The 23,786-nt window shown below is 38.9% G+C and overlaps 4 protein-coding genes and 1 pseudogene across 4 annotated transcripts; 2 read left to right on the top strand and 3 right to left on the bottom strand.

Moving 5' to 3' along the window:
* Positions 1-2,359: 2,359 nt before the first annotated feature.
* Positions 2,360-5,579, bottom strand: LOC140767678 (pentatricopeptide repeat-containing protein At2g33680-like). The gene has a single exon (XM_073107673.1). The coding sequence runs from the start codon at positions 5,549-5,551 to the stop codon at positions 2,978-2,980; it is 2,574 nt and encodes an 857-aa protein (XP_072963774.1). The 5' UTR covers positions 5,552-5,579; the 3' UTR covers positions 2,360-2,977.
* Positions 5,580-6,575: 996 nt separating this feature from the next.
* On the bottom strand, positions 6,576-7,957 carry LOC140761123 (inorganic pyrophosphatase 2-like). The gene is made up of 4 exons (XM_073098325.1): positions 7,757-7,957; positions 7,535-7,656; positions 7,252-7,456; positions 6,576-7,158 (listed from the first exon to the last, which is right to left on the bottom strand). Exons 1-4 carry the CDS (start codon positions 7,892-7,894, stop codon positions 6,796-6,798), a joined length of 828 nt encoding a protein of 275 aa, XP_072954426.1. The 5' UTR covers positions 7,895-7,957; the 3' UTR covers positions 6,576-6,795.
* A 2,764-nt stretch (positions 7,958-10,721) lies between these two features.
* LOC140761528 (chlorophyll a-b binding protein 40, chloroplastic) lies at positions 10,722-11,747 on the top strand. Its single transcript, XM_073098893.1, has one exon. The coding sequence runs from the start codon at positions 10,795-10,797 to the stop codon at positions 11,593-11,595; it is 801 nt and encodes a 266-aa protein (XP_072954994.1). The 5' UTR covers positions 10,722-10,794; the 3' UTR covers positions 11,596-11,747.
* A 138-nt stretch (positions 11,748-11,885) lies between these two features.
* LOC140761537 (uncharacterized) lies at positions 11,886-15,294 on the bottom strand (annotated as a pseudogene).
* Positions 15,295-16,226: 932 nt separating this feature from the next.
* Positions 16,227-22,960, top strand: LOC140761487 (probable receptor-like protein kinase At2g42960). Its single transcript, XM_073098842.1, has 8 exons — positions 16,227-16,781; positions 17,330-18,007; positions 18,131-18,235; positions 21,313-21,435; positions 21,541-21,711; positions 21,829-21,958; positions 22,180-22,389; positions 22,486-22,960. Exons 2-8 carry the CDS (start codon positions 17,340-17,342, stop codon positions 22,597-22,599), a joined length of 1,521 nt encoding a protein of 506 aa, XP_072954943.1. The 5' UTR covers positions 16,227-16,781; positions 17,330-17,339; the 3' UTR covers positions 22,600-22,960.
* The last annotated feature ends 826 nt before the right edge of the window (positions 22,961-23,786 follow it).

The raw sequence follows: 23,786 nt of genomic DNA on the forward strand, positions 1-23,786 counted from the left end.
CATATTGAGCAAGCAATCATAGAGGAAGGTATCAGGCTCTGCTCCTGTCCTTAACAAGCGGGCACGGATGGATGGCATTCCCACTGGTGAGAAACCCTCTCGACGTGCACTCTTTAAGACTAATGGCGTCAACTTCGTCCGGCCTGCTCCTTTTCTCCTTTACCGACCCGCGGTGAACGTCGTAAACTTCAGAGTGCAAAACGATTAAAAAGCAGCAGGTCCAGGTCTAATCGGGTCTGACCCGACCCGTACGATCGAGGACCCAACCGTTCCGATTCGCCCATAACTGGATTTTAAATAATTCTACCGTTACCTCCCTCCTCTATATGAAAATTTTAGTTCTATCTGTTCTCTCTTCTCCCGCATACCAAAGAAATCACAAATCCTCTCTTCTCTCTGTTAAACTTTACTTCTCTCTCAAGAACAACGAGTTCTCGTCTCTCTCAGGTAACAGCTCTCTCGAATCTTGATGGCATTCTCCTCTCTCTTCCCCTCTCAATCCAAATCTTTGATATTGATTTCTTCTTTCTCCTTTCTTTTTTCTTTCTTTCAAGAACTCTGGGAGAACAATGAGTAATACCCATATAACCAGGAAGAAAAAGATTTCTTGGCAAATTTCAAGAAGGGTTGGAGCTGATTTAATGATGCATGTCAGGATGCTTCTCCAAGACATCCAGTTGAAATTTATACAACCAAAGGTTGACAAGGATGGCATCAAACTTTTTACACTCACCCAAGATGGAAGATCAAAGGTAAATTTATCTTTTTTTCTTTTCTATTCTTTAAATTATTGAATGTTATTACATATAAGAATTCTTTTATCAGGCCAACAGTTCATGCTCTGAAATTTTTGAATGCTTTCCTGGATTACCTGACAATTATATAGCATTGATGGGCTGCATACCAGAACAACACTATTTCTTAGGTTATTTTGATGGTTCAGCATCAAATCAGAGAGAATACATAGAAGGAGGAGTAGGTGGCTTGATACTAGATGGCCATGGAAATGTAGCAGCTTGTAGCTGCCTAGCACTACAGGGAATGTATTCTGGACAGAGTGAAGCTGCTGCACTATTAAATATCATTCTTCTTGCCCTCCAATATAAGCTATTTCCATTAATAGCAAGAGGAGCTCATCAAGGCATCATTTCAGCATTCAATGAGAACTCCCGGGTGCCTAGGATGGAGAATTTATTAATAAAAGAGGCTAAAATGTTACTTGCAGCAACTAGAGAGTATTTTCAGCTCGAGATAGGAACCTTGCAGACAGCTTTGCTAAGATAGCGCGAAGAAACAGACTTACTTTCATGTGTGGTCCTAACAGAGTAAGACATCTTATTGAGGGAAAGGAAAATCTCACCCAAAAAAGAGAAAGGAACCCTCATAAGGATTGATCAACTCTTTACAGAAGAATAGATGAATACATAGATTTAGTAGAAAATAGTCAGCTTTTCTCCTTCATCCATGTGCAGATCTTCTTCCAAATTAATGAAGCCATGCTGCATCACAGACTTACTGGAATTATTGCACTTTTGTTAAATAATTTTCTCTTTGAATTAACCTTCTTTTTCCGGACCAACCTCAATGTGATTTAGCAGCAAACTGAAGCAGAAAAGCCCAAACAATGGACTGCTGTAATCTGTATATTAAAAATGTAGTAGCTCACCAAATTGGTACAAAAAATTTATCTGAACTCTGCTATTCAATCTGCTGGTTTAAAAATGAAGTTGTCAAGAAAGTACTGCATAACAGTGCAGAATATGGAAACACTCCGACAACAAGAGAAGGCACAAGTTGTAACTCAAATTAAGGCATGAAGCCACATCCCAGATCTCCAAAGGAAATTAGCTTCGGAAAAGGAAAATAAAAAAAAGAGCTCCTACTGCACAAGCAAATTATAGCTTGATAGAGAAGTTTCTGAAACTCAAGTATGAAGAATGCAATAAAAATTTCATCAAGCATGTATCATCAAATAAAAAGGTTTAACACCAAAAACCAGGGTCCAGACTTTACATGATGTGAGACATTCAAAGAACCTGCTATTTCTTGTTCTATCTTACAACAAATAAGGAGTGGACACAAAGCCCTTTATTTTCACAAACCAAGGGAGAGACATCGATTTTGCCCAACTATGAGTTGCTTAGTTAATAGCTGAATAGTCTTTAGCTTTGAAAAATACTAATGTTCCTGTCATATAATCCATCAATACTTTGGCCACCTAGTATGTAATCTAGTATCACAATTTCAGGTAAGAACTTAATGCCCCGCTGCACATTGTACCTTTCAAGTTCAATGTGAACACTTTATAAGAGGGAGAAATGATTCCATGAAATTAAGCACAATTTGATGCTAAGGAAGAAAGAATTTCTCATTTAAGCTCCAACTGCATCATACACAATCCAGTTGAAAAGAAATACAATAGGTAAGCAAATGCTGAACCAAAGTTCATATGAAATCGTCAACTCCCAAATGCTTATAAACCCTTAAAGCTAACCACAAGATACTACTATGAGTTACAGGTAAGTAGGCAACTGCCAAATGAAAAGAGTTATGTTCATGAAGCAGTAATCTGCTTAGAAGCATCTCCATCTCCTTCCTTTCCTTTCATCATTCAAGGAACCATCCCACTGCATGCTTCAACAACATCTGCATCTTCAACTTTCTTATCCTCAGGTGATTCATTTTCAATACCTAGTCTTTTAAGAAATCCACATCAGCAGCACTGGCACCTCCAGCAGGGGAATCCTCTTTAGCGTCTACCTTTTTTGGACAAGGACTGCCTCAATAGCCGCTTTACTCCCTCCTTAGCAGCAGCTTTCACCTTTTTCCTCTCATCTTCTTCCTTTGCAAGAGCCTTAGCTCTAGCCTTGTCTTCTGCGGCCCGACCAGCAGCCTCAGTCTTCTCCCTCTCCAGTTGGCAATATCATGAAGAACATGCCCTCTATCTGGAGGAAAGCACTAAAAGTTGGTTCTTCTTTTAAGTACATTTCTTAAACTCATTCCCATCTTGAGAGAGGAACACATGGACCTGACCATTGACTTCGATCCAGCTACATCCAGGCTCCTTCTTAACCTTGTGACTGCTCAGCATTTTTCTAACCCTTGAAACATCACTCCACCTTCCTAAAGCTGCATATACATTGGACAATAGTATACAAGTAGAGTCCAGATGTGACTCTAATTCAAATAGCTTTCCAGCTGCTCTTTCCGCAAGCTCAACATTCCCATGCATTCTGCAAGCTCCAAGAATGGCCCTCCATACTGAAGCATCTGGTTTCACTCTCATCTGTTTGATGAAAGATTCAGCCTCATCAAGTTTACCTGCTTTAGCCAGAATGTCTATCATGCAAGCACTGTGCTCAATTGTAGGGTTCATTCCATAGACTTGGCTCAATGAATTAAAGTACTGCTGTGCTTCACTAAGCAATCCTGCACGGCTGCAAGCTGTGAGAACACCTAAGAACGTAGTCTCATCAGGTTTTTTGCCCTCATCTACCATTTGTTCAAAGGCTTCCAGTGCCTTAACCCAGTATCCATGATTAGAATACCCACAAATAATTGTATTCCATGACACTTCATCTCGTAGAGTTGAGCCATAAAACACTATCTCAGCATCCATTATGCTCCCACATTTTACATACATATCTACAAGAGCACTTGAAACAAATGCATTCCTCAGGCCTGATTTGATGACCCAGGAGTGGAACTGGAGACCGCAGCTTAAAGCCGCCAAGTTAGAGCAAGCTCTCAAGCAGCTTGCTAGTGTGGACTCATTGGGACTTACACCTTCTCGTTGCATCTCACGGTAATATATTATGGCCTGTTCACCCTGATCAGCCTTTGCACAGCCAGAGATAACCAGAGTCCAAGAAAAGACATCTCTTTCTTTCAGTCCAGCAAATATCAGAGATGCACTTGTGAAATTCCCACAATTTGCATACATATCCAGAAGTGCTTTTCCAACATGGGAGTCTCCTTCTAAATTGTGCTTCAGGATGCGGGCATGAACCTGGGCACCATAGCTAGAAGCAATCTGGCTGGTGCAAGATCTCAAAATGCTGACATATGTATACTTGTTAGGTACAAAATTTTCAGTAACCATTTGATTAAAGAATATCAGCCCTTGCTCGCAACAGCTTTTATTGTGAAATCCAGACAAAAGTGTGTTCCAGGAAACAAGATCACGGCTCAGTATAGCATCAAAAAATTTACAACCATCTTTAACAGCCCCAGTTTTCATGTACATATTTAAAATAGCATTACTCACTTCTCTGTCCATCATGAATCCACTTTTCAAAATACAAGCATGGAGGCTGCCACAAAGTCTTTGATCACAGATTTTAGAAACAGCACTAGCAATCGCTACAAAAATATACTGATTTGGCTTGATTCCCAAGCTCCCCATATTTACGAAAAGTTCAAATGCTTCCAGAATCATATCCTGCCTATCATAACATGAGATCATCACACTGCAAACTACAACATCAGGTTCAGTTATCGTAACAAAGACTTTCCATGCATCCTCAACAGATTCACATTTCGAGTACATGTCAATAAGACTACTGCCTAAAACACTATCAATCTCCAATCCAATCTTCACCAACAAACCATGAACCACCCGAGCATGTCTTGCAAAACCTAGTTCTGCGAAACACTTGATAACCATAGGAAAATTATACTTGCTAGGCCTTGTCTCAGACTCCATCAACTTCTGGAAAAGCATTATAACACCTCTCTTATCACCCATCTCGGAATAACCACTGAACAACGCATTCCAACAGACAGAATTACGTTCCCTTAAACTGAAGAACACTTTTTCAGCAAGCCCCATCTCCCCACACTTCATATAAACTTCAACCAGAGAAGATCCAACATACGAATCCGATAAAAGTTGCATCTTTATTGCTTCTCCATGCACCTGCTTCGCAAGATCCAAGTCCAAACAGACCGAACAAGCTTTAAGTCCAGCTGCAAAAGCAAATCCATTTGGTCGAATTCCCTCCCTATGCATCTCAACGAACAATCTCAAACCCTCCTTGTCATCGTTCTCTGTGGTGTACCCTGCAATCATTGCTGTCCAACCCACGACATCCCGATCTGGCATTTCGTCAAACAGCCTTCGAGCATAGGAAATGGTGCCGCACTTTGAGTACATATTGAGCAAACAATCATAGAGGAAGGTATCAGGCTCTACTCCTGTTCTTAACAAGCGGGCATGGATCGCTTTTCCACTGATGAGAGACCCTCTCGAGGTCCACTCTTTAAGGCTAATGGCGTAGTTTTTGAGGGTATCATCGCAATCATATTGGGCTATTCTGGAGCAACCAAAAAGTCGGAAATTGGCATCTGTTATTGGAAGAAGAGGTATGAAAGCAGAATTCTGAGGTGCGCGAGGCGAAAAAAAGCGCCTTTGATGGAACCCAACCGAGGATTCGATCGATTTGAACCTCCGGTAAGTTGGTATTTCGAGACTGCGAGAATTGATGGGATTTGCCTTCGGAGAAGATGGCCACGGGGTCGAGTTGAGAAGAGACGAGAACTCCAAATCCATGGAGTCCTCTCAGTTCCTCTGCCGTGCTCGTTTCTGCTGGAGACCGTGAAAGGATCCGATAAGCCGCTAAAAAACTTGTCTTATCGGGTTTGGATCCTTAACAATCACAACCAACTACGGTGTTAGAATATAAAATATAGCACTCTTTTGCGAGTTAATTATTTATTAATCGGTTTAATAAAAATTTATGATTAAAATTCTCAAGAATATAATAGAAATGTACAAAATTTAAAAGATATTATCAGTTAAAGAGTTAATTATTATTTTTTAAATATATTATTTTGTACATTATTTTTTGACAATAATATTTCCTTAATATTTTATCAATTAAAAGATATAAATATTGAGAGTAATGTGTGTGTATATATATATATATATCAAAATAAGGTATTGATATCTTTTTATAATTAACTTAATGAAAATTTAATTAATTTTTATCTCTTTGATTATTTTTTATTATTTTACATATATCTCTAATTAGTTTAAGATTAATTTAAATTAAATTTAATAACAAATAGAGATATTGGTTATTTTAACAGTTAGATTAATATTATAATTTTTAAAGGAATTATAATTTTTAAAAGAATATTAAAGTATTTGCCACGGTCAAGATCTTTTGTTTCAAAGCCACCGTTCTCTAATAGTTTTCTAACAACTCAAGTTTTTTAGCCGCCAAAGGTCGTAAGTTCAAATCTTATCATACCACCTTTGCTTGAAAATATGAAACTCTATCATTTAAAATAAAATTACTTCTTAGAGAGTGTTAGAATATGAAATACTAAGGACCATCAATTTCCGCTCTACCCATTTGAAATTCGATAATTATCTAATTTGAAACTTTGAATGCGACTCATAACAAACGCCATATCAATTTGGCCATATCAACAATAGGTTTAAAAGAGGTGGACAGTTTTAATTACAGGATACCAACTTTGTCTCTTTAGATGTTTATAAAGTTATGGGATTTGTTTTAAAGACTATATATATCTTCCTCTCCTTTTTCTGTGCAGTTGGAAAGCATATGTGCAGTTAGAAAGCATTCCAGAACTCTTTACTCATTGCAAGTTATAGCTGCCATCGCGTTCAAGTAAACCATACATGCAAACTTTGCATGATGAGAAGAGATCAGCAAAACCTCTATCTCCCTTCCATAGCATATAGTTTAAAGGAAGAAGAAAAAAAACAAGAAAAGGTGGCAGGTATCGTAGTGTTTGATCAAACGTCCTACGAATCAAGTCAGGTGATCAATGAGGAACGCGAAGAACCATGGGACGGCCTTCGTTGGCGGATATCGGACTCGTCTCATACTTGCATTCAGGCAACATTTGCACAGAGCTAGTATGATCAGTAATGATGGATTTGTTGATCAACTGCGAGAGAATTCTTTCGAGATCCTCGCCATTGCTCCATTCATGGATTTCAGCCTTGATCAAATTGGTGTCGTTAGAGATGAGATCCCATAAAGGGTAGTTCTTCCTTGGCATCACATAGTCTCTTTCAGTTAGCTTAAGGGACGGGCAGTAGTCTCCTTTGCCATCACCAAGATAGATGAAGTGAGTCTTTCCTGCAACTGCTGCAGATGCCTGGATTCGTTCAATGATCTTGCCCTGCAATTTACCCAAATTCCAGAGTAAGACACAGGATCAAAGAATTCAAAACAAACACCTTTATGACAACATTTTCTAAGAAAGAAAGAGTACCTTGCACATGTTTGGAGGACAGAGACCACTGCAACCATGAGGAGAATTGAGGAAGTCATGGTAGGGGAAGATCCTAAGCCTGCCATCCTCATCCACATAGCTAGGATTGGTGTTAATCTCAGTGAAGCACTCAAAAATCCCATGGTGTTTAAGGATCGTCTCTATGAAGAATAGATTGGCATCACTCACAACCCTCAAATCACACCTGCAACAATAATCGCCAAGAAATCAAACACCTGTTGGGAGAAAGATCTAAACGAAATACGAAATAAGTTAAACATACCCAAGTGCATAGGCTGATCTAATAGCAGAAACAACATGGGGATCCAAAGGAGCCCTTTTTAAACAATTCGCAATGTCTTCAATAGACCACCCTTTTGAATGCAACTCCTCCATCATCCTATCCTGAATCGATTCCAAACCCACCAAAGAAGTAAGAAATATATCTTAAACTCCTAAATAAGTAACAGAGAGAGAGATCATAAAATGGGTCGAATGGGCCAACCATTAGGGAGTTCCACGGCATGGTCGGGAGAAGTCGATCGAAAAGCTCGGTGGCGCCCAACTCGTCGATGACCCAGTTGTCGCTGTCGACATCGATGATGGTCTTGTCGAAGTCGAACACCACCACGATGCCTGCCATGGAGGAGATCTCGGAGTAGTCGAAGGCTAATTCGCTTAGTATTATTGTAGGAGAGCTGTGAGGACCCAAATAAATTTTGGGAGGTATTTATAGAGATTAATAAGGTGCCAAGGGAATATTACCGTGAGTATATACCGAGATTGAAACGTAAGGTGCATATAAGCACCCAATTTGTTGTGGAAAAAGATGCCAAAGGAATATTAGCATCTAATATTCGTGATTTTAGAATGGAATTTATGGATTTCTAACGCTGGGGGAATTTTTGCACTTAAGACCCTACTTTCAAGTGCATGTTTGTTGGGAAAACCAAAAAACATGCTATTTTAATGGAAAAGACAGTGGGATCTGCCAATAGTGAGAAAATGCGGGGTACAGATGCAAATTTCCGCTCTAAATTACTGCAGGTTAAATCATGGTTCCTGCGCCGAATAATGAGTCGACAAGCACCTGGATATCGTATAAAGAAATTGGAATAACTTCGATTCGCTGATTTACTCGTAGTTGGAATCGGAATGGCGAGCACTTATCGACTCTCTCTCTCTCTCTTCCTGGAAGTATCAGGTGAGGTACAAGAGGGGATATTCGAGTCTTGGTAAGAACGGAACTCTGGTGGATGACACGTGGTCTAAGACTCTATTAGTGCTATCCGGTGGTTGGGTCGAATAGCATATTCGTATCCACGGGAATCTTCGGATATCCTGTGACTCCTTGCCTGCCTTTGTTGAACCTCTTGTTCTAGAGTTTTGAATTGCATCTTCCTAATCTTTCTAGATTAATCAGAGTTTAATAATATCTTATAATTTTTAAATAATATTATGCAAAATATCCTGTATTTTAGCTATTTGTAAGATTCTTCTATTTCCATATTAATATTATGGCAAATACTTCAATGCAATTTTAAAAATTATAATCTTAATCCAACGGCTATAATAGCCATTACTTAAGAAAAAGAGTATATTAGTTAAGAAGATTAATTACGTGTGCTTAACTTCCCAATTTTCTTATTATATCCTTGAAGATCTTAACCATTAGATCTTCATTAAAGTAATTGATAAACAATTAACTTTACAATACGGAAGATTTCTCTCTTAATATAATTATGCCTTAATTATAGGAGATATCATTTAATATTAAATAATTTAAATTTGATTATTTAGAGATAAACTTCAATTTAAATATAATTCTCTATCTCTATCTATTAAAATTTAATTTAAATCAATCTTAAACTAATGGGAGATATATGTAAATAATAAAAAATAATCAAAAAGATAAAATATAATTAAAATTTTTATCAAGTTAATTATAAAAGATATCAATACCCTTAATTTGATATATATACATTACTCTCAATTAATGATATATATATCTTTTACTTAATAAAATATTAAAATAATATAATTATTAAAATATAATGTGTAAGATTATATATCTAAAAAAAATTACCTGTTGAACCAATAATATCTCATTCCTATTATACCCTTAAAGATCTTCATCAAATTGATCGATAAAGAATTAATTCTTGCACGGAAGAAATCCTCTAATATTATATAACACTATTCTTATTTTGACTAATATAACATAGTTTATTTTAACTTTTAAATTTACTAAAATATCCTCGAGAAAACTGTTATAAAAAAACTTGGGTTTTGAGATGAGAAAAAAAAAACGAGATAGTAAAAGATTAATTTATTACTACTTATGCAATACGTCTAATTATATAATGTTTTAAATCATAAAATAAGTAAAAGACAAGGTGTTATTTAAAAAAAATTCCGTATAAATGGATGACGTCCAGTAGAATAAAACTTGTTTCGAGGCATGTTTTATTTGCTCGGCAGCATTCGGCCAGAAATAGATTAATCGGAGCCATGTTTTTTGTTCTCATTGTCTTTATATCACTTTCCAACTGTTATCACGATGGCATAACAGTAATGGTTTCCATCTGCAGCACACGTCTGACTCAGCGCAGTGCATCGCTCGCGAAGGAATCAAATTTCGAGTCTCCTTCCACTCTATCGCTGTTCTAGATAAGGCATCTAATTAGATCGTACCTTTTAATTTACTCTATAGTTGAGAGTATATAACACGTGTCGCTCTAACTTATTAATCGTCTCACTAGAATGTGGAGATCCCATGTGCACTCTTCATCAACGCTGTCTAAGGATGAGTAAAGAATTATGCCAATGCAAACTTGGGAAGGAATAAAGCTTTTCTTTGCATCTAGTAGTAGCACACTGGGGCTAAACTGTAAGATCCAGTTGATAGCAATGAAGATAATAGAGTGAAGTGACACTGGTGTGATGTTGTTTTTGATAAGAATGAAGCAAACGAGATATATTTGTGAAGTTTCCTATTCTACCGAGAAGAAACATCATGCCATTGATATATATATAAATATATATACATTTGAGGGTAACTGGGGCAGTGCTCTCTTTTCACGTTTACTCTTGGAGAGATGGAGGTGGAGAAAAGTTATTATAAGATGTTACACTGATTTGATTTGTTTGAGGCGGAATTACTGAATAGTCCTAATGGTTGGGCCGGTCCAATTAAGGGTCTATCTGATCCATCCAAGAGACACGCGGCGTTACCTGATTGGACGAACCGATAGTAGTTAGAACAGTACGGATGTGTATGATAGCAAAACGCCAGGATCCAAAAACCAGCAAACTAGAGGCTAACAGAGTGCCAACTCACAGCTGACTCGTACAGTCCATGAATCCAGCAACCAATGAGAAGAAAGGAAGAGATACCGATAGATCCCTAGAGATAAGCACCTCTATCCTCTCTTATCCCATTTCCTACTATTTAACTACTACCTAACGCTCTTCCTCTCTCACACACCGCCCTCCAAGACCTTCTCATTTTATCAGTCCCACTACATCCCCAAACTACTCATAATGGCTGCCACCATGGCGCTCTCCTCCCCGTCCCTCGCCGGAAAGGCGGTCAAGCTCGCCCCGACCTCCTCCGAGATCACCGGCGATGGCCGCATCACCATGCGCAAGACTGCCGGCAAGCCCAAGCCCGTCTCCTCTGGCAGCCCGTGGTACGGCCCGGATCGCGTGAAGTACCTCGGCCCGTTCTCCGGCGAGGCCCCCTCGTACCTCACCGGGGAGTTCCCCGGCGACTACGGGTGGGATACCGCGGGGCTCTCTGCGGACCCTGAGACCTTCGCCAAGAACCGGGAGCTCGAGGTCATCCACTGCCGGTGGGCGATGCTCGGCGCGCTCGGCTGCGTCTTCCCAGAGCTCCTCGCGCGCAACGGCGTCAAATTCGGCGAGGCCGTGTGGTTCAAGGCCGGCTCCCAGATCTTCAGTGAGGGTGGTTTGGACTACTTGGGCAACCCTAGCTTGGTCCACGCCCAGAGCATCTTGGCCATCTGGGCCTGCCAGGTCATCCTCATGGGCGCCGTCGAGGGTTACAGAGTAGCCGGCGGGCCGCTCGGAGAGGTAGTCGACCCATTGTACCCCGGCGGGAGCTTCGACCCCCTCGGCCTCGCCGATGACCCGGAGGCCTTCGCGGAGCTCAAGGTGAAGGAGATCAAGAATGGCAGGCTTGCCATGTTCTCTATGTTTGGGTTCTTTGTGCAGGCAATTGTGACCGGAAAGGGTCCTTTGGAGAACCTGGCTGACCACCTTGCTGACCCAGTAAACAACAATGCCTGGGCCTACGCCACCAACTTCGTCCCTGGGAAGTGAGACCTATATATAGTGTTTGAATCCAGAGAGATGTGTTCATGGATTGTATATGTTTGTCTCTCTTGATTGAGATGGTCTGGAATTGGTGAAATGTTGTACAACAATTGTATTCAACAGTGTACTTTGATTTCTATATCTCTAGCATTTTGCAATTAGCCTCGTCTGCTGTTCTACTGCTTATACTGAGAGCTGTGCAATTAGAAAGACAATTTTAGAGAAGCTCCAAAATCAGCTTAGTTATTTCTCACAACGACTTTCATCAAATGGAGTAGAACGATGTTAAGACTAGATCAAGAAATGAGAAGATAGCTCTTCTCAGAGAGCACATCTGCAGCTCTGGGAGGCAAATTATGCCGCGAAATGCCTTCTCTGACCTTGGCATGGGTCTCTGCTTCATGCTGGAACATGGAGACCAACTGCTGAAGTTCCAGCTTTCTCATCTGAACTTGCTCTTCGGTGATAGGATCTTCCAATCCGAAGTATATAATTCCAAGGGCGATCAAGGCAAATCCTATGAAAAACAGAAGACCGGAAAACAAATAAAATGCATATGGAGAACGCTCAGCCCCCGGTATTCCGTCGACGTTTATGCCGAAGAGTCCTGTGATTATGGACAGAACCAAGCCGCAGCCACCGAAAATGGTCAAATTATGCGTGTCAAATTATGCGTCACGCGGAGACTTCTATCCTGAAACACATGAACAAGATTAATATGTTATAACTTCTTTAAAGAAGAAGGTTTTACATAACCAATGCGTCAAAACATATTACAAATGAAATTGCAAATAAAGGCATTTGCTTGTTTGTAAGATACAACCTGCAACCATGCACGAACTGTACTCTGCATAACATCCTGAATTGTAAACAAGCGTCCACGAACAGCTTCCTGCTCTTCGAGCATTTCCCTTGTGCTTTTATTGATTCCTTCAAGCAGAGCTTTGGTGGCATTGCCTCTCAAATGCTGGAGGAGCTCAAAGATGATCTCCTCTCTTGCATGAAGTGACCATTTAACTCTAATAACCTATCAAAGAGAAGAACTGCATTAACTCTTTTACAGTATTAATAAGACAAAGTTCAATATCAGATGTCCAAACTTAAAGGACATATTTCTGACAATTGCTAACCTGAGTGGCCAGTCTCCTAATTTCTTGGTTAAAGATTATACAGAGTAGATTCAAGTCTTCATGATTTCTCCTGGAAAGTGGAAACAATATCCTTACATGATATTGCTCCTAGAGCACCTTATATAAGTCAAAAGAGGTATACGAATCAGCAAATTACCTATTTACAAACTTTAACTCTATTTCATTTGCTCCTCCAAGTACATACTTGCGGAACAATCTGCAGCAAAATACAGAGGAACATGAAATAAAACCAAATTCCCTAAAATAATGCAAGTATAATTAAGAAAACCGTATGACTTGTTCAGAGGTACAACGAAGCAAATGAGGTTCTCTGTTAGTATAAGTAAAAATTGGTTTACAATAACCTGGTAAAAACAAAAGATTTGTTGCCAAACTAGAGGTAAAAGCCAGCCGTGGTCACTGAAAAGTAACATACAGAATGAAGATTATAATGCCCATCAGGCTAACTAAATCACCTACGAACATACTATAAATACATTAACACATCTCTTTTTCTATTGACAGAAGTCAAAAAACATTAGCTTATAAATGACTATTACAATAAAAAATTATTGACAGTACCTATCATCCCACCGAGCGAGTCGGCAAGCTAGTTGTGCTATAACTTCATGTATACTTTTAGGAGCTGAACTTCCAGCAGCAAGAAGCAGCTCCTGAGTGCAACTAAATCATTATGTTCAGTACCAAACAGAACAGACATGTAAAATTTTTGCATGTTCTCGCCTAAGTACCTGAACTTCAGTTATTCCCAACACATTAATATTTGATGCAGGGCCTTTGATGTGCAACGTGGTAATCAGAAAGTTCTGAGCTTGCCACGACCGAAGAACGATAGGTATGTCATCTTCATCATTCGATGGGTCGCCAGCAGATTGACCCAAGAGCTCAAATAATAAGCCACCTGCAACCCTGACTGGCACCTGAATAGATAACATCATACATAATATAGTATATAAATTGCCTTTAGTCTGCAATCTACTAAAAATATACGCTAGTGTCTAACAGCAAACACTTGGTTTCAACATCTAAATTCAAAATAACAATAAACAAAATGCTCGATCAGGTCCCCATAACATTATTTTACTTCCAAGTTGGTTATCAAAGTCAGGAATAAACATTTCTCAAATTGTGCTTATAAAATATTGGCAAATTGATACGATGTGCTTATAAAACTTTAAAAGCTATCCTTAAAAGCCAATATTAAATTCAAGAAAGCACTGATAGCATTGCAGCAGAGAACTACAGCTTGACAGTTAACATTATACAAATATTCCACGCAAAGAAATGGAGCAGCTCACCTCATATAAAAGATGCTTCATTCTTTCACTTATAAGGCGACTCTCATCTTTCAGAGCAATACTAATAGCAGGATGCAACCAATGAGCATTACTCAACCATGAATCAATGAATGGATGACCTGCAGTTACATGACACCACCACCTAGGTCCTGCCGGCCGCTCCCAATAAGGCGCGGCGACATCGGCAACAGTAAAATCTTCTTCATCCTCAATAAGATCAATTTGCTCCAACTCCCAGCTTGCATCGGTTTGCACTCTTTGGACCAGTTCTGAAATCCTAGTCCATCCAATGGGCACCCAATAGCTATCTGAAGGTCCCCTGACATACTTTGGCATTGCTTTACGATCATCAAATTGCGAAACTTCTTCAGTACACCCAATCCCAGTTTGCATCAACTTGCTTACATTAATGAGGGATGAGGAATCCAATGAGATGCTTTCACCCAAATTTTCTCCAGACATGCTATCCAATCCACATTTTGCGGCTTGCTTCTTTGGATTCAGCGAGGTCTGGGCCCTAGACAAATTTGGACTTGTCCAGTTGTGGCCTCGAATAAATTCGAATGCACAGATGAGGCCATCAGTCCATAGGTCATTCACAGGTGCACCATCTTTGTTGGCGTGCGAATTATTTATTCCTTGCTTCTTATTCTTACTACCTCTGCAAGGTGGAGGTTGCCCATCCATATCTCTAATTCACTATATTAGACAAGAATTATGTTTAAAAACCGCAACTTTTGCTATCGTTTTCCCACTATATGATCAAAGAGAACGAGAAAGAGAGAAGAGGAAACGTACTTCAAATTAATGCGCAGCACCCGCGAGACTAAAGAAACAGTGAAGAATAATTAAGAGAGGAAAGAACTCGAGATGGAATATAAAGAGGAGGGGTGGGAGTCGGAGAGCGGCGCTGTGGACGAATGACTCGCCCGTGATCATGGAGCCAAGTGGACCACCACCGACGCCCTCATCTTGAGTCTCGTGGCTGGCCGACGGCCGGGTGGATTCTCCGAATGGTGGACAGATGGCTTTCCAGGTTCTACGGCATTCCAGCTCTTTCGCCTAGTTGCGGATACGGATCCGTTTCCGGTTCGTTGAAGGATCCGGTCCGTCATTTGACTGGAGTGGACTGTGTGTCTGTGTCTGTGTCTGTGTCTGTGTCACGAGTCATGAGAGCTTAGCTCCAAAGTTAGGACGAATAGTTAATACCAACTTGGTTGTAATGATGACATTAGCAAAAGGCATAACCTGGTACCAGTACCACACTTCATTTTGCAGATTAATGGCATAAATTAATCTAAAGTTATCCTGCTAATCTACCTAACCATCTGAATGGGATTAGTAAACTCGCAATTTGACAATCCCTTAACTTGTGAGCCAGTAACAACTAACAACCCACCATACCCAATTTAACAATCGGTTGTTCAAAATCCAGATTCTAAGACAGAGTAGGCTTTACGGTTTATATAATATAATGAGACGAACAAAGAATAAGAATGTAGATACGAAGCACTGGACGGAGAGCGATGGTTAACCGAGTACATTTTTATCATTTTCATCACACTATTCTATTGGAACGATTGGAAGAATGTAATCGTACTCTTCTATAATAAAACTAGGACATGCAAAATAGATTAAATCTGCTAAATAGATAACATTTCCAGACGATTTGCAAAAGGTGAGAAAATATGGAGGAAAAAGAATTAACGCAAACCTCTGGTATTCCGATAGCCCCTCTTAGAAAAAAGGCTGCCGAAATAGCCGTTACAAGGGCAAGATGGTCAATTCGTAAAAGTGAGGAAAATGGACGCCTCCTTTTAAGTTTTAAGACAAAAGAAAAGGGGTGAAGTTGCATAAATGAGCTTGTGCCAGCCAGCCAGCAACAGCAAGCTAGATTTGGATTCTCTGTGTAAATATCAGATTGGATGCAGAACGGATTGCAGGAACGAACTGCAACCAATGGCACATGGAGATCATCGTGCACTTTTGTCAGCCAACGAAGGACTGAAAAGAACCCTGATGTAATATATTCATACATTTTGTATACACAGGGACAGCCCTCCTGTCCGCTCAGTTGACCTCATCCTTCCACTTCATCGTCCCCCACATTTACTATTCCCCCCCCTCATTTTCCCCATTTTTTATATTTTATCCTCTATTTACTACCCCAACTTTAATGCAAATCCTGCTCCTTCTCTTTGCTTTCCCTTTACTGTTCCCTTTCTCTTTCCCCCACCTCTCTCTCTCTCTCTCTCTCTCTCTCTCTTCTCTTTGAGGCTTTCCTCCATTGCAAACAAAGCTTCTCCTTTTTCCTGGCTTTCATGGTCCTTCTCCCCTCTCACCAACGCAAAAAGGGGGGAAGAAAAATATACCCACCAACCATTTCACCAAACCATTCCTTTCTTGCCCTCTAATCTCCCAGAGGTCGATGACAGTGATTTCTCCTCTTTCTCCTCTCTTTTATCGGGTGTGAACTAGTTCGTCTGCGCGTTCTTTTTTTTTTTGTTTGTTTTTTTTGTTCTCTATTTAAGCTATTTGACCCACATTTTAGTCTATCTCGGCTGGGAGCCTGGGAGAGTACTCTTACTACATTTTGTTGGATGGGTCTTTTTATAGTTTAGGAATAGATCTATTTGGGTTTCGATGGCTTAAAAGAATTTGCTGGAGGAAAGCCATTCGCTAGGTCAGGTTCCTTCCTTCCGAGGGTGAAAGCAAAATCAAATAGATCGATACCTCAAAAAAGGTAAGGTCTTTCACATTCCCGACTCTTTTTTCCCCTAAAATTTCCAATCGGGAGCTGCATTTTGTAGTGGGTATGATATGTTTTCCACAAATGCGTCGCTTGAAGGGAACGGGGAATAGATGAACATGGATCTGTGTCTTTTGTTCGTTCTCTCTTTAATTTTGGTGTTTTGATTGGTTCCATCACCTTTGAATCTTTATCGATTAATTTGCTGTGCTACTAGTGGTGTTCTCAGAATGTGCATTTTGTGAAATGTTTGGCCATTAGCGCTTCCCATGCACATTAAAGACATTACGAGAACCTTCTGTCTCTTATGTTATGCTAGAAACTATTATTTTTCAAGAAGAAATAGTATGTTATTTGTCAATCTCCTCTTTGCTATGTTACTTTTGTTGAAAGCGTGTATTTTGGTTTTTGAGTCCTTCTGTGGAACCTGTAAGATTGGTATGTGCTCATATATTTTATTGTTCTTACCAGATTGCTGCATGGTAGAATGTAGCTCATATATTAGAGTTGAGCCACTAATGTGACTCTCTTTCTGAACCCAGGAACAAAAGGATGCCATCTGAGGAATCTCTGAATGCAGAATTATCGACAAGGACACCACCATTTGGCTTGAGACTGTGGGTTGTGATTGGCATCAGTGTATGCGTATTAATTTTGTTGTTTCTATGTTTCCTGTGTATGTGGGCCACCTTTCGAAGGAAAACAAGAAGGACCTTTGAGAAGTTTCCAGTCTCGCAAATCCCAGATGTCTCCAAGGAAATTGCGGTAGACAGAGTAGGTGGCCATAGTCTCGCACAGAATTTCCGTCAGCATGAAGGTCCTATCCTCCCCTTGCATGACATGAATAGTGAGAGAGATTCAGAAAAGATGTTGGCACACTTGGTCAGAAGCAAATCAAGTGATGCGGATAACATAAGCCAGTGTAGCTCAATTTACCAAATTGACAGGGCTGGCAGTTCTCATTCTGGGGATGAGGGCAGTTCAGGACCCAAAGGGAAACCATATCCTCAATATGGGATTATATCAGCATCACCTTTAGTTGGTCTTCCAGAATTTTCACATCTAGGATGGGGTCATTGGTTTACTCTCAGAGATTTGGAGCATGCTACTAATCGTTTCTCAAAGGAGAATGTTATTGGAGAGGGTGGATACGGAATTGTTTACCGGGGGCGTCTCATAAACGGAACCGATGTTGCTGTCAAAAAACTGCTTAACAATCTGTAAGTATCTTCTAAGCTGATACCTGAAATAGGATATGTCCTTGGTTACTTAGGAACCATGTTCCTGAATTTCTGGAAATGATTGTATACAGGCATTTCTTTGTTTTTCACTGTGAATCACAGGGGACAGGCAGAAAAGGAATTTAGAGTGGAGGTGGAAGCAATTGGCCATGTTAGACATAAGAATCTGGTGCGGCTTTTGGGATATTGTGTAGAAGGAATCCATAGGTGAAGATTTGTCTTGAGTAGTTCATCTGTTTTTCCTTTAGTACTTACAATTTCTTTTGATTGCTGATATCATAAAAGAATAATCAGTAGCATTTTATGCCCTTGTTTACATGGAAATGTGAAGGTCTAACTACCATGAAGTGGCTGAAGAATCATGCCGAAAAAAATATCACCTCCTTCTGTGTTAGTACATGCACTTGAATATTTATGGTCCCAAAATTGTGGTGGATGGTGGTACTAGACAACTTCATGAACACAAGGTCATTATGAGATCTTTGTATATGTCATGAACAGTACTCCTACGCCAACTGTTTAAAATCAGGAATGAAATAGAGAGAAACTGCCAAAAGAACCACTTTAGCCAGAATGTCACCTTTTTTATAGTTACCATCTATATTCAAACTTCAGCAGAAAAGCACTTGTATTTTGAGGAAGACATGAAATATTAGCTTTTTAGCACTCATGGAGGTTAATTAAGACAGATAGGTGATTTAAATGAGAGGCAGCCTACCATGTAGTCAGAGATGCTCGGGGAAAACAAACAAAGTTTTAGTCCCAACTATTTGTGCAAACCATTAACTAAAAGTCAAGTAAATAAAAATCTAGTAATTTTCTATTGCGGATATCTTTTTTAATCTTTTATATCTTAACAGGAAAGCTTCTAAAGGAGATTAACCAGTCTTTAGCTATTGAAGGAGAATTAATTATGATGTTGCATGTACCTCGGACAAACAACAGTTAGATATGGTTGCTTGGCAGGATAATGTAGATCTCCTTAATCACCAGTCCATAGTAGGAAAGATGATACTATTGTCGACGACTTCTAAATAATTGGAAGATGGGAGCTACTAATAGCTTTGGAGAAATTTGGGAAATGGAGTAGAGAAAGAGACTCAGTAGAATCCCATCCAAGTACCTAAACCATAAGATACACTCACGGCTGCTTCCATCTGCCAATTGAGATTAATTATAACTCTTCTTGAAGAACAAAAATATTCCAACCTTTGGATCAATTTGGCTGCTTCCATCTGCCAATTGAGATTAATTATAACTCTTCTTGAAGAACAAAAATATTCCAACCTTTGGATCAATTTTTGTTGTGAGTTTAACGAAATACTGTTGCCACATTACTAGTATCTGCTGTCTCTCCACTACTTTCAGTAGGTTATACGCAATTTAATGTTACAAGTACATAATTAGATGAAACTCACTTTTTTTTTAAATAGTGAAAAGAGAAATTTTTTTTTCTGTATTGTACATGCATATGATGCCTCATGATCTCGACAATAGCCATGGAGGGATATTTGACAACATCAATTTAACTTAGAGATAATGAAAAGCCATTGCATCCTAGTGCCTTGGTTAAGATTAGAAACTTGATTGTGATACTTTCTAAATTGGTCTTCTACGAGTTCACTCACTCATAGGTAATTACCTTTTTCATTTATGCCGTTTTCTGTACCAGCTTGTACTGTCCTCACTCTAGGAGTTAGCCTTTTCCTCTTTGATCATCCTGCTTTCATGACCAGCAAATATTCTGCTTAAATATCTTAATTTTTTTTATAAATACGTGCACGCACACACACACATATATTATATAAGAGACTCTTGACTGTGATACTTTCTAAATTGGTCTTCTATGAGTTCATTCACTCACATGTAATCACCTTTAGGCTAACTCGAGGAGTTAGCCTTTTCCTCTTTGATTATCCTGCTTTTGTGACCAGCAAATATTCTGCTTAACATCTTAATTCTTTTATAATGACACGCACGCGCACGCACATATATTATATAAGAGACTCTTGAGTGTGATACTTTCTAAATTGGTCTTCAAGCGCGCGCGCGCACACACACACACACACACACACACACACACACACACACACACACACACACACACACACACATATATATATATATATTGGAAAGAACAAGGAAATTTTAACATTGTTAGTATATCCTGCAGTCGTGACCAGCCAAATTTTGAAGTGTATTAGATCAACATTTATTGAAGTTATCTGAAAAGTTCAATCCAGAACTCTCTCCAAGATGGCATCCTTACTAGTATGACTTTTGTACAGATAAACTGGACTATTTTGTCTGACCAACCGAAGAGTCAGAAATTTAAAAAAGAAAGAAATGAAGGAAGTGGTATGGTCAGAAAAAATGACTCTTTTATTCCTATCTCCTTATCTTATTTACGCAAGAGTCCCTTGTAAGACTGAAGAATTAACAACTAAGTTATATACCGGGAAACAAGATAGATTGGGACCATTAAGTTAGAAGAATGGGCCCTTCAAGAATGAACATTATATTACTAAAAAAAGAAAAGAAAAAGGGGTGTTGCATTGCTCTGGGGTCCCGCCATTGCAGGGTCTGGGTAAGGCAATATACACACAACATTATTTCCATTTCTGGAGAGTTATTTCCAGGATCTTAAGACCGTATCAGCCAGCGACGCCATGTTACCCTTGAAGACATGGATACATTAAGTTGTTTTGTCCAGCCTTTTTGTTATGGATGAATAAAGAGATTTTTGTTAGAGGAGTTGAAACATCACATCATTTTCGGAGACTAAATATAAAGTCTTCTACATCTTCATACATGAATGTCGCGGCACCACAGAAACTAGGTATATACTTGAAAGAGTCCTTATAGGCATAGAAGTTGCAACAAAAAACACTATCTCGATTCTTTCGTCCATCATACTTGGTTAAACTGTAATATTATTCAAATCATGGAATACTTTCTTGAAAAATCTAAAAGCCAGTCCTCATAGCTAGACAATTATCTTTTATGTTAGAAAATACACTCTAGGTAGAATTATTTCCTTTCCATCTTAGCTTTATTAGCTCTGACCAATTGAGTTTATTGATCTTGAAGTTTTAGAACATGGAATTCCTGAGAAATACTCCAATCAGTTAATTATTGCACTTACCCCAACAAATTTACTTCTTCTATTTTCCCTTTGTTTAATCCATCAATTTGTAAGTCCTTTTATTAACTAAGCTGGAATATTGTTTGTCATATAGATTTATTAGTCTATTTTGGCAACTAATGCATTCATCATATTTTAGGATGCTTGTGTATGAGTATGTGAACAATGGGAACTTAGAGCAGTGGCTTCATGGTGCTTTGCGCCAACATGGCATTCTTAGTTGGGATTCACGAATGAAAGTTGTCCTCGGCATCGCAAAGGCGTAAGGGACCACATCTGTATTTTCTTACTTTAAGCTGATGAACATGAATGTCAAGTTTTAGATTTCTATTGATCACTTACTGTTTGGGTGACTAATGTCCTGCAGACTTGCTTATTTGCATGAAGCAATCGAGCCGAAAGTTGTTCACCGAGATATTAAATCAAGCAATATTTTGATAGATGATGAATTTAATGGCAAACTTTCTGATTTTGGATTAGCTAAACTCTTGGGTGCAGGCAAAAGCCATGTCACTACAAGAGTAATGGGAACTTTTGGGTAGGCCTACAGTCTCGTCTTTTAGGCTCTTATCTTGGTTATTTACCAGATAACTCAAGTTTGATGACCTCCAGACGAATCACACAGATGATTACCAATTTCCTGTCATCATTTCAGGTATGTAGCACCTGAATATGCCAATACTGGGTTGCTAAATGAGAAGAGCGATGTCTACAGCTTTGGGGTACTGCTGTTGGAAGCTGTGACAGGCAGAGATCCTGTTGATTATGGTCGGCCTGCAAATGAGGTAGGATTCCCTAATTAAAGGTACAATTTATGTTAGTACCTTGATTTGCATTTCTTGTGCCCTTCAGACTTGTGAACTGTCGGAGTCTGCTTGTTAAAGTTCACCAAGGCAACTAGCTGCAAATTCTCTCCCTGCGTGGGCTATGAATGTTAGCCTTGTACGCCTAAAATCACCATTATCATTTGTGTGTTTAGTTATCATATGTCTGGTGTGCATTTCAGGTACATCTCGTGGAATGGCTTAAGATGATGGTTGGCAGTAGGAGAGCTGAGGAAGTGGTTGACCCTAATTTAGAAGTCAAACCAGCTACACGGGCTCTTAAACGTGCCCTTCTAGTTGCATTGAGATGTGTTGATCCCGACTCTGACAAGAGGCCTAAGATGGGTCAAGTTGTTCGAATGCTCGAGGTGGAAGAAGTTCCATTCCGTGAGGTTTGTGCTCTCTGGTGTACAAGCTTTATTTTCTCCTTCAATTATTAACTTATTTCAAATGAAGTTATTATGGGATATGATTTGATCTGACAATAGGACCGGAGAAACCGAAGAAATCACATGGACAGCATGGAGGCTGAGTCCATCAAAGAGAAACCAAGTTCAAGCAATTTGGGAAGAACAGATGTTGGAACTTCTGCTCGATTTTGATTGATCTAATGAGGCAGGAAACAGCTTAAAATCTCTCCCAAGAAGACCAAAGCTTCAATGGACTTTGATCTGAAGGATTTATCGTTTGCGGATTATTTGCTGCAGTGTCATTGTTGCAGCATTGAGGGATGAAAGACAGGAAAGAACAACTCCAATCCTTGCGGAATTTTATCAGTATTCCTCCAGCCTTTGTTGTACAGAGATATGTTTTTGATTGGGAATTCTCCTTACTGTCACATACAATTTCTCCAAAAAGACCAGTCATCTCTTTTTTTTGCTTCTGTTCAGAAACTATGTAGTAGTGGGTATTTAATTTAAAATCTTAAAGGCATGGGATTGTTCCTGCTGCCTTTTGCAGTGATGGTATTATTACATTTGTGATGATAATAATGCTTTGGCCCAAACTTCCTCCCAATTCTTCAAAGTTCTCGTTCTTTAGTAGTTTGATTGATGCTCTTCCACCACTGAGTACTTCTTTAAGATGGTGGCCAACTTGCCATTAGAGCCCAACTTATGTTAAAATTAGTATATCTTTTCTCATATGTTTCACTGGAAGCTTATCATTTCAGGCACAAGTTCACTCTGGCGAGATTTTCTCATCGAACCGTCGTTAGATTCATGTGTTTTTAAAGAAAATTTTCCATTTTAGACCACGCAGTGTTGATTAATTTGAAATTTTAAATAGTGAATCTTTCGTTTCGCACCGTGCATTTTTTAGTTATTGTGCTTCAAACTTTTTTATAATTTTAATTTAACTTCAATGTCTATATATTAAGGGATTTTTACATGAAAACATTCAACATATAATAATCATCAATATATTATTTAAAATATAATAATTCTCACTAAAATCTTCTGATGCTTTTAGAATTGTTATTAGAGTTAATAAACACATGTATGGCTAAAATACAATTTTTTTTTTAAAGTTTAAAGTGTAAAATATTATCAATAATGTTTATTAAATAAAAAATATTTTATTGTACTATGATATTGGAGATGATATTGGGTAGCTTTTAAATTATTTTTAATAACTTATCGTAATAGCAAAATAGTTTTGTTTAGACGTAAGTTATATTTTAATCATAATTAGTTAGATTGAACTAATGAAATAATATTTTTGAATAATATGATATTTGAAAAAAAAACAGGGATAATTATGATATTTTGAAAGCTTTCGGTGGTAATTA

Source organism: Typha angustifolia, chromosome 1 (assembly GCF_048772165.1).
Source record: "Typha angustifolia cultivar Huaian chromosome 1, ASM4877216v1, whole genome shotgun sequence".
NCBI lineage: Eukaryota > Viridiplantae > Streptophyta > Magnoliopsida > Poales > Typhaceae > Typha > Typha angustifolia.

Coding starts and splice junctions, on each gene's coding strand:
- LOC140761528 (XM_073098893.1), top strand. CDS start 10,795: ATGGCTGCCACCATGGCGCTCTCCTCCCCGTCCCTCGCCGGAAAGGCG.
- LOC140767678 (XM_073107673.1), bottom strand. CDS start 5,551: ATGGATTTGGAGTTCTCGTCTCTTCTCAACTCGACCCCGTGGCCATCT.
- LOC140761123 (XM_073098325.1), bottom strand. CDS start 7,894: ATGGCAGGCATCGTGGTGGTGTTCGACTTCGACAAGACCATCATCGAT. Junction 7,657..7,756: donor TGCCGTGGAACTCCCTAATG/GTTGGCCCATTC, acceptor GAATCGATTCAG/GATAGGATGATGGAGGAGTT. Junction 7,457..7,534: donor AGATCAGCCTATGCACTTGG/GTATGTTTAACT, acceptor TTATTGTTGCAG/GTGTGATTTGAGGGTTGTGA.
- LOC140761487 (XM_073098842.1), top strand. CDS start 17,340: ATGCCATCTGAGGAATCTCTGAATGCAGAATTATCGACAAGGACACCA. Junction 18,008..18,130: donor AAAAAACTGCTTAACAATCT/GTAAGTATCTTC, acceptor TGTGAATCACAG/GGGACAGGCAGAAAAGGAAT. Junction 21,436..21,540: donor GTCCTCGGCATCGCAAAGGC/GTAAGGGACCAC, acceptor AATGTCCTGCAG/ACTTGCTTATTTGCATGAAG.